Source organism: Chionomys nivalis, chromosome 11, assembly GCF_950005125.1.
Source record: "Chionomys nivalis chromosome 11, mChiNiv1.1, whole genome shotgun sequence".
NCBI classification, from domain to species: Eukaryota; Metazoa; Chordata; class Mammalia; order Rodentia; family Cricetidae; genus Chionomys; species Chionomys nivalis.
Genome location: NC_080096.1, coordinates 20,173,070 through 20,188,936, shown reverse-complemented (window position 1 = coordinate 20,188,936; position 15,867 = coordinate 20,173,070). Strand labels below are relative to the sequence as shown.

General features: G+C 43.3%; 1 protein-coding gene across 3 annotated transcripts in view; it reads right to left on the bottom strand.

Moving 5' to 3' along the window:
* Window positions 1-15,867, bottom strand: part of Phactr4 (phosphatase and actin regulator 4) — a 78,385-nt gene that overhangs the window by 20,079 nt on the left and 42,439 nt on the right. For 2 of the 3 annotated variants that reach the window (XM_057784838.1, XM_057784837.1), the window contains 5 exons: window positions 13,819-13,899; window positions 9,467-9,631; window positions 7,669-8,046; window positions 3,279-3,870; window positions 2,266-2,453 (listed from right to left, as the gene is read on the bottom strand). In XM_057784838.1, the coding sequence (XP_057640821.1) occupies window positions 2,266-2,453; window positions 3,279-3,870; window positions 7,669-8,046; window positions 9,467-9,631; window positions 13,819-13,899 (1,404 nt within the window). The remainder of the gene's footprint in view (window positions 1-2,265; window positions 2,454-3,278; window positions 3,871-7,668; window positions 8,047-9,466; window positions 9,632-13,818; window positions 13,900-15,867) is intronic. The other variant, XM_057784839.1, reaches the window with a different exon arrangement.

The following is a 15,867-nucleotide window of genomic DNA, read 5'->3' as shown; positions in this document are numbered from 1 at the left end:
GCATTTAAAGATAATTTTCAGCAAAATAAAATGAGTCAGATAAAGGATACACATCACTCTACACTTTCCTCATTAGTGAGAATTAATTTTTTATTTTAATTTTATTTATTTATTTATCTACTTTTTTTGTTTCTCGAGACGGGGTTTCTCTGAAGCTTTGGAGCCTGTCCTGGAACTAACTATTGTAGACCAGGCTGGCCTTGACTCACAGAGATCCACCTGCCTCTGCTTTCTGAGTGCTGGTATTAAAAGTGTGCACCACCACTGCCCAAGTTTTATTTTTTTATTTTATGTGCACATTTGTCAGGGTATCAGATTCCTTGGAACTAGAGTTACAGACAGTTGTGAGCTGCCAGGTAGGTGCTGTGAAATGAACCCGGGTCCTCTGTAAGAGCAGTCATTACTCTTAACCACTGAGCCACTTTTATAGTTCCCTTATTATTTTATTTTATTTTGTTTGTTTTTCAAGACAGGGTTTCTCTGTGTAACAGTCCTGACTGTCCTGGAACTTGCATTCTAGACCAGCCTGGTCTCGAACTTACAAAGATCTTCCTGTCTCTGCCTCCTAAATGCTGGAAATAAAGGCGTGTGCACCACCGCCCTGACAGTGAGAGTTTCTAAAGATGGAATCTAGCCTGCTCTGGGACAGTCCTCTGACTTAAAACATGAAAGCTTTTATATTAGTACATCTTGTCATCTCTTCATCACTGTTTAGAGAGAGAGTTTTGCTATGTTGCCAGGCTGTGCTCAAACTCCCGAGGTCACAATCTCTTACCTCTGCCCCTTAGAAAGTGGACTAGAATCATCATTCTCTTCCTACCCTTGCTTTCTTTGCTGTTTGGAGACAGGTTTCATGTAGCTGACACTCCCACACTCCCCTTCCCTGCCCCATCTCTCCAGAACCCTTTTTTGGTTTTTGAGCTAATTTAGCAGTTCGGGCTATGTTCTAACTAATGTAATCCTTTTGCTTTAGACTCTCAAATGCTATGGTTAAATGTGTAACCTACCACATCCAGGAAAACACACTTTTTAGTTTAGATTATCAAGAAGTCCATTATATTAAGAAAAACCATCATTTATCTCTTTTATTTAAGTCTTTCCTTTAAGATTTTTTTTTTTTTTTTTTTTTTTTTTTTTGGTTTTTCGAGACAGGGTTTCTCTGTGGTTTTGGAGCCCTGTCCTGGAACTAGCTCTTGTAGACCAGGCTGGTCTCGAACTCACAGAGATCCGCCTGCCTCTGCCTCCCGAGTGCTGGGATTAAAGGCGTGCGCCACCACCGCCCGGCTTCCTTTAAGATTTTTTTAATGACATATGTGTGTTTCTATCTGTGTGGAGGTATGGGCACACTGAGTGCAGGTTCCCTCAGAGGCCAGAGGTATCGGATCCCCTGGAGTTGGGAGTCACAGGTGGTTGTGAGCTACCCAACATGGGTGCTGGGAAGCAAACCCAGGTCTTCTGCAAGAATAGTATCCATTCTTAACTGCTGAGCCAGCTCGTTCTCCAGCATCTTACCTCACTCTTCAGTGTAATCTCTGTTCCAGTCTTTCTCTATAATTCTTAGCCTCTATCTTCAAGGTGAATGGTTTTGGTTTTCACTTTTTTTTTTTTTGTTTTTCGAGACAGGGTTTCTCTGTGGTTTTTGGAGCCTGTCCTGGAACTAGCTCTTGTAGACCAGGCTGGCCTTGAACTCACAGAGATCCGCCTGCTTCTGCCTCCCGAGTGCTGGGATTAAAGGCGTGCGCCACCACCGCCCGGCGGTTTTCACTTTTTTTATTTTTGTACTGAGCACTGAATCCAGGCTCTGTGCTTAGCACAAGCTTCACAACTGAACTATACCACTGGTCTCTGGGGAAGCAGATCTAAAATATAAACCAAGAATCTGAATGACGATGGCACACACCTTTAGTCCTAGCACTAAGAAGGCAGAGGCAGATAGATGTCTGTGAGTTCAAGGCCACCCTGGTCTACATAGTGAATTCCAGGCTAATCAAGGCTACACAGTTTATCTCAAAATTAAAAAAAATAAATCCAAATGATTCTGTCAATGTGACTCCCTCTCATGGCTTCCTTCAACTGAGGCACGCTAAAAGGGAGGCAGAGTCCTTCACACCGGCCTCCAACAGCCAGAGGACTCCAGGGAACAGGATACCTGTTTTCGCACTTGCTGGGGATCTAGCTCACGGACAGAGTGTTTGCCTGGCATGTGTGGTGCCCAGCCCCCAGCACGACAAACAAAAGAACGTTCACACTTCCCCTGTTTCTTACTCTGATGGCTTTCATCTTCATCATCTTCATCTTCTTCATCTCGATACTGAACGGGGCCCTCTGAATCGGAGTCACTCTCCTTCCCTTCCTCTTGCAGACACGGTGGTAGTCTAGGAGTGCCCGAGGTAGGTGTCATATCTTCAGCAAGTGCCAACGGGCAGGCCTGCTCTTCTTCATCATCATCTGGACTAACAAATGAACATAATATTGTTTTGCCTTTCAGAAACAATGAGGCTTTTCAGAAGGATGGAAACACAGAAAGTAGAAGACACAGCATCCCTGTCTTGACATTATTAACATTCTTCGGGGCTAGAGCAACGGCTCAGAGGTTAAGATCACTGGTGATCTTCCAGAGATCCTGAGTTCAATTCTCAGCAACCACATGGTTGCTCACAGCCATCTATAATGGGTAATGGATACCCTCAGACAAAATACCCATACACATAAAGTATATAAATAAAAGTAGTTATAAATAAACAAACAAATCATTAACATTCTTCCCAAGAAGCTTTTTAGTATTCATGAATCTAAAAAGCACTGTGTTCAAATCCTTCACTGTTTCTTAGTAGATACTGATACATTTCAGAATTTGCCTAATTTCATTCACAGAAGTCTTTAGAGTAGACACTCCCCTTATTTAGGTTAGAGATACTAAACAAGAGAGGCTGAGTGACAAGCCAGGACTTGGAGAGATGTGATAACCCAGGGCTTCTTCATTATCAGCAAAAGTTCTGAAGCACCATGTGTTATACATGTATATCATGTAAAACTTATAGTGTCAATATTCACATCTACAAACAGGTACTTTTGGTGTCAACACAAAAATCATCATAAAAATCCATTTACAAAAACACAAGTTGAGAGAAGTCAACAGGGTAAAAAGCTGTTTCTAGAACTAACACTCCTTGCAGGGCATTTCTTGAGCTTTAATTTGCCCATGTTTTCTGAGGCTGCCTCCCATGTGGGCTATGTACACTAAGCACAGGAACAGGAGGCAGGCAATGAACACTCACACTTTAAGCATCTCAATCGTGATGGGAAGTGACCTGGTCCGCCCCAGGGTACCACTGTCCTCAGAGAAGCTGTCACTGCTCTCAAACAGCAGGGAATGAGCTCTGTGAGCGCCTTCCAAGGGAGGAGTCACGGGAAGGGGGCTAGTAAGGGCCTGCTGAATTCGGATATGCAGTGGGAGTGGGGGCAGCCTGGAGGGTACATGGGGCTCCCCAAAACTCTGGTCCTGTATCTTCTTGGGGACTTCCTTTTTCTGATATTCCTGCTGGGAAAGGTCCTGGGATAGATCTAAAGGAGGGGAAAACTCAACTTCTGACACAATTTGAAAAGTCTTAGCAGGGAACGATGGGGACCGTGGTGGCTCTGGAGGTATGTGGGTAGGCAGCGGGGGCGATGGGGAGGACGGCGGGATCATCAGCGGTGGTTCCCACACAGAGACAGTTTTTTCTCTTTGATCACTTGCTGTTTTTGTTGTGGGTGAAGCAGCAGGCTCTGAGGTGGGTCCCAAGGCTGACGGAATGCCTCTCTTGGGTGGTAAGGGTGGGGACGGTTTCGGCAACAGTGTACCACTGTTCATTGCTTGGGACAGTTCAGCTGGGAAGAAGAGAGCAACACATTGTTAACACAGCCTTACAATGCACAGAAGATCTAGGCCAGAGTTGAGGTCAGAACTAAGCTTTCAGGCAAATTATATAATTTAATGGCTTTCAAATTCATAATTTCTTTTTAAATAAATATTTATTTATTTATTGCATATATAATATTCTGTCTGCGTGTATGCCTGCAGGCCAGAAGAGGGCACCAGACCCCATTACAGATGGTTGTGAGCCACCATGTGGTTGCTGGGAATTGAACTCAGGGCCTTTGGAAAAGCAGGTAATGCTCTTAATCACTGAGGCATCTCTCCAGCCCTGAAATTTATAATTTCTTAAATACCTGAAAGAAACTTGGTATTTCTCCAGGTAGAAGATCTAATGAGTAGTAGAGCTGTGAGAATGTTAATATGATGATTAACATTTAATTACTATGATGATACATATGACAACTCTCTGAGCTGATGGAATAAACAGAATAAATCCAGAAAAAAAAACTTATTAAAAACTTGTTTGTAACTGGGCAGTGGTAGTAAATGACTTTTAAACAGTGCCCGGAAGGCAGAAGCAATGGGATCTCTGTCAGTTCAAGGCTAGCCTGGTCTACAGAGCTATTTCCAGGATAGCCAGGCCTACATAGGGAAACCATGTCTAAAAAAAAAAAATTGTCTTTTTTTATTTTTTATTTTATGTATATGAGTGTTGTGCCTACATGTATGTCTGTGCATCTTATAATGTACCTGGACTAGTGTCTTCAGAGGCCAGAAAGAAGGCAATAGATCCCCTGAAACTAGAGTTACAGGCAGTTGTGAGCTGCCACGTGGGTGCTGGGAACCGAATCTAGGTCCTCTGGAAGAGCAGTCAGTACTCTTAACTGCTGTGTCATCTCTCCAGCGCTCTCAGGAAGAGCAGCACAAGCCCACGACCAGACTTCTCTGCATACCTAGCTCCAGGTCAATCAGGGCTAAATAGCAAGACTGTCTTCTCTGTGTAGCTGGGGATGGGGAGGAGAGAACAACACTTTACAAAATTTGGTCTTAAAACCCCAACCTGGGTGAACAGGATGGCTCAGTAGGTAAGGGCACATACCTCCAAGCCTGATGGCCTGAGTTTGATCCTTAACTCACAGTGGAAGGTGAGCAGCAATTCCTGAAAGCTGCCTTTCGAGCTCCACAGTGCTCTGTGATGTGTGCGTATTGGCACTCACACACAGCATGTACACACACACACATACACACACATAATAAATTAAAACCAAAAGCACCCCAATTTCTAGGGCATTCTTTCATTACCCAGTTAAATGATGACACCTTAATATCTTAGCTTTGTATTATATATTGTTTAATAAAATTCAATAGTTATTTAATAAGTCTTGACTTATATGGCAAATACAAAGCCCTTCAAAGAAACTAAACTGTTTTTTTTTTTAATGTTTTTTTTAAAAAAGCTTTTAAATTGCTGGGCAGTGGTGACGTACACCTTTAATCCCAGCACTCAGGAGGCAGAGGTAGGCAAATCATTGTGAGTTTGAGGTCAGCCTGGTCTACAGAGCTTGTTCTAGGACAGCCAAGGCTACCAAAGAAACTCTATCTAAAAAAAACAAGCAACTTGGGGGTAACTGGTTCTTTTTTTCCACCAAGTAAGTCATGAGGATCAAACTGAGCTGTCAAGTTTGGTGACAAGTACCTTTAACACTGGGCCACCTCAGCAGACCTATCTCATGCCTTCCTCACCAGCACCACCTGAGGTGACAAGGGAAAACAAGGTCTCATCTTATTTTTTCTTCTTCCATAAGGAAAACTAGAAGTTAGACATTAGGTAGCTTGCCCAAGATCACACTACAAACAAGCATGGCCTTTAGCTGGTACCCAGGGTACCCATGTTAGAATTAGTGAGCACACCTCTTAATGCTTTGTGCACCATGTTCACTTTGCGTTGCACTCTGGGTTTGAGGGCAGAACAACTCTTGCCTCCATCCATAGCATGTTCCCAGGGATACACATAGTGTGCCCTCAATACATGATTATGAGACACTCTTACTCAATAGCATGCCAGCATATCCCTACTGATCTTCCCAGAGCCCACATGACTCAGGCATTGATCTATGGAGGAAGAGGGCCATCACATCATATGGAAGCTAACCTGTGAATCAATTAAAGAGGCGTTCTTTTGATGAACAAGCTCTAATCGTCTATCTGAATCTTTTATTTTAGTTTCTCCAATGTTCTCAAAGAATCTATAAATTTCCCTAAATAAAATGTTATTTGCCCTTGATCTCATTCCATGTATAAATTCAAAGAGTGAGCTGGTCTAGGCTGCCATCTCACTTACCCTAACCGGTCTTCACAGAGGGTATTTTATGTTGACACTGTAGTATGTGCTACGATCTCAGCAGCAAGAGCTCAAGATCATCCTTGCTACAAAGTGATTTCAAGGACTGGACTAGAGATGAGACCGAGTCAGAAAAACAAAATAAAAACAATTAAGAAACAAACAGAAAACCTCACCCCAAACAAATAAATAAAAAGAACAGCCTAGGAAAACGCTGCACCTGATATGCAAAGTAAGAATAACAGTTAGCTGCTCCATCTAGGATAAAACTGTCTCTAGATAGACTTCAAGATAGGGCTTCTCTGTGTGGCCCTGGCTGTGATGGAACTCATTCTGCAGACCAGGCTGGCCTCGAACTCACAGAGATCCGCCTGTTGTTTCTGCCTCCCGAGTGCTGGGATTGAAGGTGTGCGACACCACCACCACAAGGACCATATCCGAGCACTTTGATTTTGCTTTTAGAGACAGAGTTTCTCTGTGTAATGACAGCTCTGGCTGTCCTGCAACTTGGTCTGTATACCAGACTAGCTTTGAACTCAGAGATCTGGCTGCCTCTGCCTCTTGAGAGGTGGGATCAAAGGCTTGTACCACCACCACCCGGGCAAACATTTTAACTTTTTTTTTTTTTTTCGAGACGGGGTTTCCTGTAGCTTTGAGGCCTATCCTGCAGCTAGCTCTTTTTTTTTTTTTTTTTTTTAATTTTTCGAGACAGGGTTTCTCTGTAGTTTTTGGTTCCTCGAACTCACAGAGATCCGCCTGCCTCTGCCTCCCGAGTGCTGGGATTAAAGGCAAGCGCCACCACTGCCTGGTCCATTTTAATTTTTAATTGATGAAGTAAATTGCTTTATTTTTCTTGAAAGAGGGTCTCACTAAGTTGACCTGAATTTACTATGTAGACCAGATTGGTCTGGTCTTAATCTTGTTTTTTTTTTTTTTGGTTTTTCGAGACAGGGTTTCTCTGTGGTTTTGGAGCCTGTCCTGGAACTAGCTCTTGTAGACCAGGCTGGTCTCGAACTCACAGAGATCCGCCTGCCTCTGCCTCCCGAGTGCTGGGATTAAAGGCGTGCGCCACCACCTTAATCTTGTTTTTTAAGATATTCTTTCACTGAGATCTGAGACTTGCCTGACTGACCTGTAACCCCGAGAGTCCACCTGCCTCTGTTTCCCTAGCACCACCACACACACTTTTTTTAAAATGTGAATTCTAGCCGGGCGGTGGTGGCACACCTGGAATTTATTTTGTAGTCCAGGCTGGCCTCAGACTCACAGAGATTTGCCTACCTCTGCCTCCCATGTGCTAAGATTAAAGGTGTGCACCGCCACCACCTGGTTCTAAAACTTTTTTCTATATTGAGAATATTCAAAGAGATGAATTAGAAAACGCTTTCACAGATCAAATCAGAATCTAGTAGTCATTCAATAAAATAACTGTCCAAAACTAAACCAAACACAACATCTGAAGACTTACCAATGACAGGGTTGCTGTTTCTGTGAGCTGGTTTAGGGGGTGGGATTGGGGGTTGCTTGGCAGGAGCTGTATGAGTGACAGTAGTGTTAGTGCTGGCAGGAGCAGCAGGCAGAGTCCTGGGGGCTGGGGTAGGGGTGACAAAGGAATTAGCAGTCTTTGTCACGTCTGTGGCAGCAGTGGTGACAGCAGGCGTGGTGGTGGTAGAGCCAGAAATGGAGGACAGGGACCTCACTGTGCTGCCAGACATGATGTCCTTTGCTTGCCCTTCACTTGCTTCGGAAGAAGAGGATGAGGATCTGCTTGGAGGGACCAAAGGCTGCTTAGGTGCATGCTCAGGAGCAGACTCGGCTTCAGAGTTGGGCTGGCTTCCGGTTGAGCCTATGCAAGAAATGATAGGATTTAAAAAGGAAGAGAGACTGAAAATGTGAACACCTTTACAACCAACGTCATCAATGAATTTACAGATTAGTGTATAGACCACGTTCCAGATGTGTTCAACATGCTTAGGGAGTATCCATAAGAGAGGTCAGTAAGGGTAGTGATGCTTCCTTTATACAAGAGCCTCCTACCAAAGACATCCCAGGTAAGTGCCTGCCGCGCAAATCTCCACTACTGTGTGATACCTTGATTGCATCTGACACTCCCAAGATTGACAATAAAGTTTGTTTTGAATTAGAAGGCAGAGCTAGCAACTTGCTGACCAAATTTAACCATAGAGGTTTTAGAGGACTGAGGAAAGATAGACACGGGAAGTAGTAGGCAAGGCTTGGAGAGGGTCTCAGCCCATTTGGATGGAGGAACGAAAAAGGAAGTCACTGGTTGTTTCTCCAATGCTTCTCTAATCATGCAGGTTCTTACCCTGAATTCTTATTAATAAAGAATAATTAGAAAAACACATTTACTTAAAAGCTAGGTTCTAACCCTAGTGCTGTGCTGGAGGTGGAGTTAGAGACAAGACCATTGGAGTTTACTGGCCATTCATTCTAGCCAAGCAATGAGCTCTGGGTTCAGTAAGAGATGCTGTCTCAAAATAAACAAATAAACTGTGTGGTAGTGGCAAAAGCCCCAGCACTTGGAAGGCAGAGGCGAGCAGATCTCTGAGTTTGAGGCCAGCCTGCTCTATACAGTGAGTTTCAGGACAGCCCAGAACAGTTACACATAGAAACCCTGTCTTGAAAACCAAAATTAATAAAACAAAACAAATAAAACTAAATTTTAGCTGCCCCCCCCCAAAAAAAGAGGTGAAGAGCAAACAACAATGCCAGCTTCTGGTACCCACATGTATATAGACCTGCACCCATAAAAGCACACATGCAAAATTCCTTGGGAAGAACACAAATGTGGAGCTTGACAAAATCCTACAGAAGAGCTAAGTGTGATGGCTCCCATCTGAAACCCAGCATGTGGGAGGCTAAGGGAGTGAGACCACCCTGAGATGGAGGCCAGCTTGAGCTACAGAGTGAGACTCTGTGTCAAAGAATGAAGGTAGGCACAGTGGCACACAACATTAATCCCAGCACTCGGGAAGCAGAGGCAGGAAGATCTCTGTGAGTTCAAGGCCAGTCTGGTCTACACATAGAGACACTGTCTTGAAACAAACAAGTAGAGAAAAAAGAAAGGGGCAGGGAAAGAATCACAGATTTAGGGATTTGGGGGAATGGTTGGGAGTAATAAGGGCAGAAAACTGCAATTTCTCAAGAACATGAATCCCTCTCCCCTCTCTGCCTTCCCTTTCCTGCAGTCCTCTGAGGTAAATGAGAACAGTCTATGGCTTTCAGACTCAAAAACCCACTCTTACCTAGTCTCTTCTTTGGATCCTCCTCTGGAATAAGATTTCGAAGACTTGATACTCTCACTGGCTCTTCTTCCACTAGGACTGGACTAGACGACCTGGCACTTCCTATGGGGGTGGTGTGGCCATTCTTTAATGTGGCATGGCTCAGTTTTCCTGCATCCTCATAACCTGCAAGAAGAAAGAGAAAAACACTACATGATGGACCTGACATGGTCAGATAGGAAGAGTTGGTGGTTTCTAACCTCTCTTATCTCACTCTCTCGAATAGATAGGCTTCTTGTTGAAGTCTGTGTTATCTGGAGCCTCACAGTATTAACAGAAATAGAGTTCTTCTTCCAAAAGGTAACTTATTGGGCTGGAGAGATGGCTCAGCGGTTAAGAGCATTGCCTGCTCTTCCAGAGGTCCTAAGTTCAATTCCCAGTAACCACATGGTGGCTCACAACCATCTGTAATGAGCTCTGTTGCACTCTTCTGGCATGCAGGCACACATGGAGGCAGAATGTTGTATACATAATAATAAATAAATAAATCTTTAAAAACAAAACAACAAAAAAAAAAAAACCCAAAAGGTAACTTATTAGCAACTATGTCAAGTAACTTGCTACATAAATAATCTATCATACGTCCATATCACGATGTCAAGGTGGGGACAGCTCAGTGGTAGAATACTTGCATAGCATATGTAAAGCCCTGTGACTGACACCAGCACTGAGGAAGAAAACCACGCTGTGACAGAAAGGCTCCAGAAGCCTACCAGGTGGTTGAAAGATAGTCTGTTTAAATTAAGAAAATAGGGGAGGGGCAGTTGGGAAAATGGCTCAGTGGTTAAGAGCACTTTCTGTTCTTGCAGAGGACCTCAGTTCAGTCCCCAGCATCCATGCCAGACAGTTCACAACAACCAGTAACTACAGCTCCAGGGGATTTTTTTTAAATAAAGATTTATTTATTATGTATACAACATTCTGCCTCCCAGTATGCCTGCACGCCAGGGTATAATTATGATCAGGGACTGGCGATGGTAGTGACCTGGTATCCACAGTTATGAGTGGACTGTAATGGTTACAGGCAGGACTGTAAAGACAACTAGGAGCCAGGCGATAAAGACTTTTTTTTTTTAAGATTTATTTATTTATTGTATACACAATGTTCAGCCCCCTTGTATCCCTGCAGGCCAGAAGAGGGCACCAGATCTTATTACAGATGGTTGTGAGCCACCATATGGTTGCTGGGAATTGAACTCAGGACCTCTGGAAGATCAGCCAGTGCCCTTAACCTCTGAGCCATCTCTCCAGCCCCATAAAGACTAAGACACGAAAAGGAGCTAGAAATAAATCCTGGATGAAACCAAGAGCCCAAGGACTAGAAAGAGCAGGGAGGTATAATGTTGTCTACCTTGTGAAAGCTGTTTGGAGGGTTATAGACAGGCAGTGACTGGACAGGAAGAGCAAGAGAAACTACTACTTTAATGTACATGAAAAAATAGCAGGGGTGACTGAGGGTAGTAGGAGTGGGAGCTGGGGGCGTGACAACAGGAGACACACAGCGATTCCTGCGTGACATGATATACACAGTGATTCCCTGAACACTAACTCCAAGGAAGGCCACTAGCCTGGAGGTGGTGAGAAGCCCTGCAATTATCACACACTGCTACAGGAAAGGAAAGTGAAATTCTCTCAAGGAGCAATTAGACAAACATCTTCAGTGCCTCAAATTTTCCTAGACTTCTTTACAAGACAAAGCTGAAAATTGTGAGGTCAGGGGGCTGGAAAGCTGGCTCAGTGGTTAAGAATACTTGCTGCTCTTCCAGAGGGCCTGAGTTAAATACCAAGCACCCACTTGGCAGCTCACAACTGTCTGTTACTCCAGTTGCAGGTGATCCAATGTACTCCTCTGTTCTCCAAGGGCACGGGCATACAATTAAACAAAACACCCATACACAAAGAAATATAACTATATTTAAAAAGCGAGGAGGAGGCTAGAGAGATGGCTCAGGGGCTGGAGAGATTGCTCAGAAGTTAAGAGCACTGTCTGCTCTTCCAGAGATCCTGAGTTCAATTTCCAGCAACCACACAGTGGCTCACAACCCTCTATAATGAGATCCGGTACCCTTTTTTAGCATGTAGGCATACATACTGGCAGAACGCTGTATAATAAATGAGTAAATAAGTAAATAGATATATCTGTATTGAAAAGAAAGAGAGAAAAAGGAAGGAGAAAGAAAGGAAGACAGAAAGAGACAGGAAGAAATAGAGAGGGAGGGAGGGAGGGAGGGAGGGAGGGAGGGAGGGAGGGAGGGAGGACAGGTCACAGTGTGGTATTAGTGTCCTTTCTTGCTTCCACAGTAATGCTTAGAGTAACATCGTTTAAAATTTGTTTTATTTTTGTGTGCGCACACACAGGTACGCTTATCTCTTGATATCTTTAGCATTAGTCCAGTAAGTTCTCACAGACCTCTCACAGCTCCTCTCACCCAATGCATCACCTCCACTAAGAGATTAGACGGCGGCCTTCAAGCATGCCCAGTAAGCAGTGGGGTTTAGATTAGAAGCACTGAAGAAAAGACAATAAGCAGAGAAATCATAAAGCATTTTTACCTACTTATTTGTTTTGAGGCAAGGGCTCATACTCAGCCTAGACTAGCCTTGAACTGGATCAAGCTGGTTCTGTCTCCTAGTGCTGTTGGATTATAGGTGTGACATACCACACTTTGGTCTACTTTTATTAAATTAATTAATTGGTTAATTATTAAACTAGCTTTTCCAGAAAGAGTCTGTGGCTGGCCTAGAGTTTTCTCTAAATACCAGGCTGGTTTTTAATTTAGTAATCCTCCTCTCTCCGTCTCCTAAGATTACAGGTATGTATTACTATGTACAGTTGTAGACTTTAGTTTTTACTTCCTTTTGCTTTTTGAGACAAGGTATCACTGTGTATCCCTGGCTGGTCTAGTCAGGCTAGTCTGGAACTCACAGAGATCTGCCTGCCTCTGACTTCCAAGTGCTGGGACTAACGGTGTGGGCCACCATGTTTTTATTTATTTATTTATTTATTTATTTATTTATTTATTTATTTATTTATTTATTTATTTATTTTTTGTTTTTTTGTTTTTATTTATTTTTAAAAAGTTATTACATTCATTTATGGGTGTATGTATGTGCATGGGTATCTATGTGTCATGGATCGTATGTCATGGAACACATACTGAGATCAGAAGACAACAGTTCTCTGTAGGTACCTTTACTTGCTGAGCCATCTCTCTAGCACTGTATTTTTAATTTTATTATTTAAAATTTTTGTTTTTGTTTTTTTGAGACAGGGTTTCTCTGTGTAGCCCTAGATATCCTGGAACTCACTCTGTAGACCAGGCTGGCCTCAAATTCAGAGATCCACCTGCCTCTGCCTTCACCTACTCTGCTGGAATTCAAGGTGTGCACCACGACTGTCTAGCTAATTTTTAAAAATCTTTTGTTTTTGGTTTTTATGTGTACTAGTGGTTTTTTTTAATATTTATTTATTTATTATGTATACAATATTCTGTCTGCAAGTCAGAAGAGGTCACCAGACCTCATTATAGATGGTTGTGAGCCACCATGTGGTTGCTGGGATTTGAACTCAGGACCTTTGGAAGAACAGGCAATGCTCTTAACCACTGAGCCATCTCTCCAGCCCTAGTGTTTTGTTTGTACGTATGCATGTATATGCCCCACATGCTCGCCTGGTGCCAGGGGAAGCCAGAAGAGGGTGCTAGATCACCTGGAACTGGAGTTACAGATGGCTGTGAGATACTATGTGGGTACTCAGAATTGAACCCAGGTCCTCTGTAAGAGCAGCAAGTACTCTTAACCACTGAGCCATTTCCTTATTTTTAGGAGAGGAAGGCACAAAAGTAGTGAATTGTTCCACATATGAAACTGAAGAGAAATTGAATAAATCAAGGTACAATACTATGCTGTACATTTATAATCCACTGCTGCAGAACAGCCTACAAGATCGTCTCAACATCACTTACTAGCAGTGGGCACTGAAACATCAGGGAGTGATCACTGTAAGATGAGCTTGGAGGCAATTTGATCAAAACTACCAATAGGCAATCTGAAGTAACTGTCACCACAGTAGGTGACAAGTTGGAGGAAGACACATGGAATTTTTGCTCCCAGGACCCTTCACCAATCATCCTATGTCACAGCTTAAGAGTGAAGCCAGACACCTGGGAAGAAATAGGCAATCATTTTTTCAAGTGTTCCTCCACCATAACTACAGAAAGAATAAAGCAAAGAAGAGAATTCCAATCCCTAGTGAGACCCAGCCAAAGACCACATGTACAGAGACAGGCATATGCTGATTGTCTGGAACTCACCCTGCTCAGGGTCTTCCAACAGAACCCCTCTTTTAACCAGCTCTTCTCTTGGTTTTCGCATAGATATTTTTCGCTCTAAAACTAACATTAAATTGGAAAACACAACTCAGAAATGTGGCAGTTGGAAGGTCAACACAACTCTTAGCATTATAAGTATAAAAGAATAAAGTGGTTCACATTTCTTTGTATTCTTAAGGGAAAAGAGGACAGGGAAACTACCTTTACATTAAAAAACGTAGCTGAGGATGGTACCATATGTCTGTAATCCTAGCACTTGGGAGGTGGGAGCAGGAGGATCAGTTCCAGGACAGCCTCAGCTACATAGTAACTTCTAGACTAGCATGGGCTACATAAGACTGCTTCAAACAAAACAAAAATCATCACTTGAGAGGAAGATGCTATGAATACTGCTGAGTTTGAGGCCAGTCTATGCTACACAGTACTTGGCCAGCTAGGACATGGCAAGACTCTGACCAAAACAAAACAAAATTGCAGGGTTGAGAGAGCAAAAGCAGTGATTGCCTAGCATGTTCAAGGCCCTGGGTTCCACACTTAGAACTAGATACAAAACCAAACAACAAAGCATCTAAATTTATTTTATTATCTGCACTGGGACAGTGTCACTCCCCAAAGAAGTCATACTCACATGTCTTTGGCTTAATTAGGGCTTCAATAATAAGGTTTACAGATAAGCCATGTTGCTGAGACGTGTGCTAAGCGAAAGAAGCACCTTAGATCTGCTACGGCACAGGTGCGCCAGTCTCACTGTGTATTCCCATCCAGCCCTTTTATTTTCATATTTATTTTTTGGGGGGAGGGGGGTCTTACAATGCAGCTCTGACTGACCTAGGACTCACTATGTAGCCCAGACTAGTCCCATACTCATGGCAACCCTTGTGTTCCGGCCTCTCACGTACTAAGATAACAGGTGTGCAACATGAAGCCTGCCTTCACTGGACAGAATCAATCCCATCAAAATACAAACCTGGGAAGGAGGCTACAGAATATAAGTATAAGCCAGGATTGATGAAACAGACCTGTAAACTTCAGTTATTCCAAAGGCTGAGGCAGGAGGATTATCATGGTTAATTTAAGGCAGTCTGTGCAATCTAGTAAGAACCTGCATCAGAATAAAAAACAGATGGGGAGCTGGCAAAAGGGCTCAGTAGGTAAAGATACTTGCTGCCAAGCCTGACGGATGGAGTCTGATTCCTGGAACCACAGGGTGGAAGGAGAGAACAGACTTGGCAAAACTGTATGAGACTTCCCCTTGAGCTGTGATCTGACCCAGCAAACACACTGAAGGTTAAAACAACTAGACACCATGGCCCACCATAGGACTTGGGAGGCCGAGGCAGAGTTAAGTGCTACAAATAAGGCAAGAAAGAACATAGCAGGTCAGACGAGGCCCTGCGTTAAAAAAGAAAAAAAAAAAAGATGGCTGGGGTTGTAGGTCAGTGTAGCACACTTGTCTAGCCTCGTATGTACCATGCCTTAGGTTCATAGGTTTAATCCTCAATGCACAATGCAAATGAAAGCAAAGGCTCAGTGAAGGACCATTCGTCGGTCTAAATCTAAAAGAATGAACTCTCCGAGTAGGAGGTTATGTAAGTTTAGGGAGAGATGAAAAATCTGGGTACTTCTGGAACAGGAAACTCAGCTGGTGATGTATGTGCCTTCAAGCCCAGAGCCCTGGGTTCATCTCCAGCATCTTATAAGTTAGATGTAGCACACACCTGTAGTCCTAGTGCTCAGGAGGTAGAGGCAGGAGAACCACAATTCCAAGATAACCTTTGCTCTATAAAGGGTACAGGGACACCCTGATACATGAGACTGTCTGCTAAATTAATCAACTACTAATTAAATAATAGAACTTCCCCTCCTTTTGTTGTGAATTGTTTGCCTCATATAACCCAGACTGACTTTGAATTTTCTGCCTGGCCAAGGATAACCTTAAATTCTTGATCCTCCTGCCTCCACCTTCCAAGTGCTGGGAATACAGCCTGTACCACCAAGCCCAGCTAAATCAGACAATTATTCTTTTTTTAT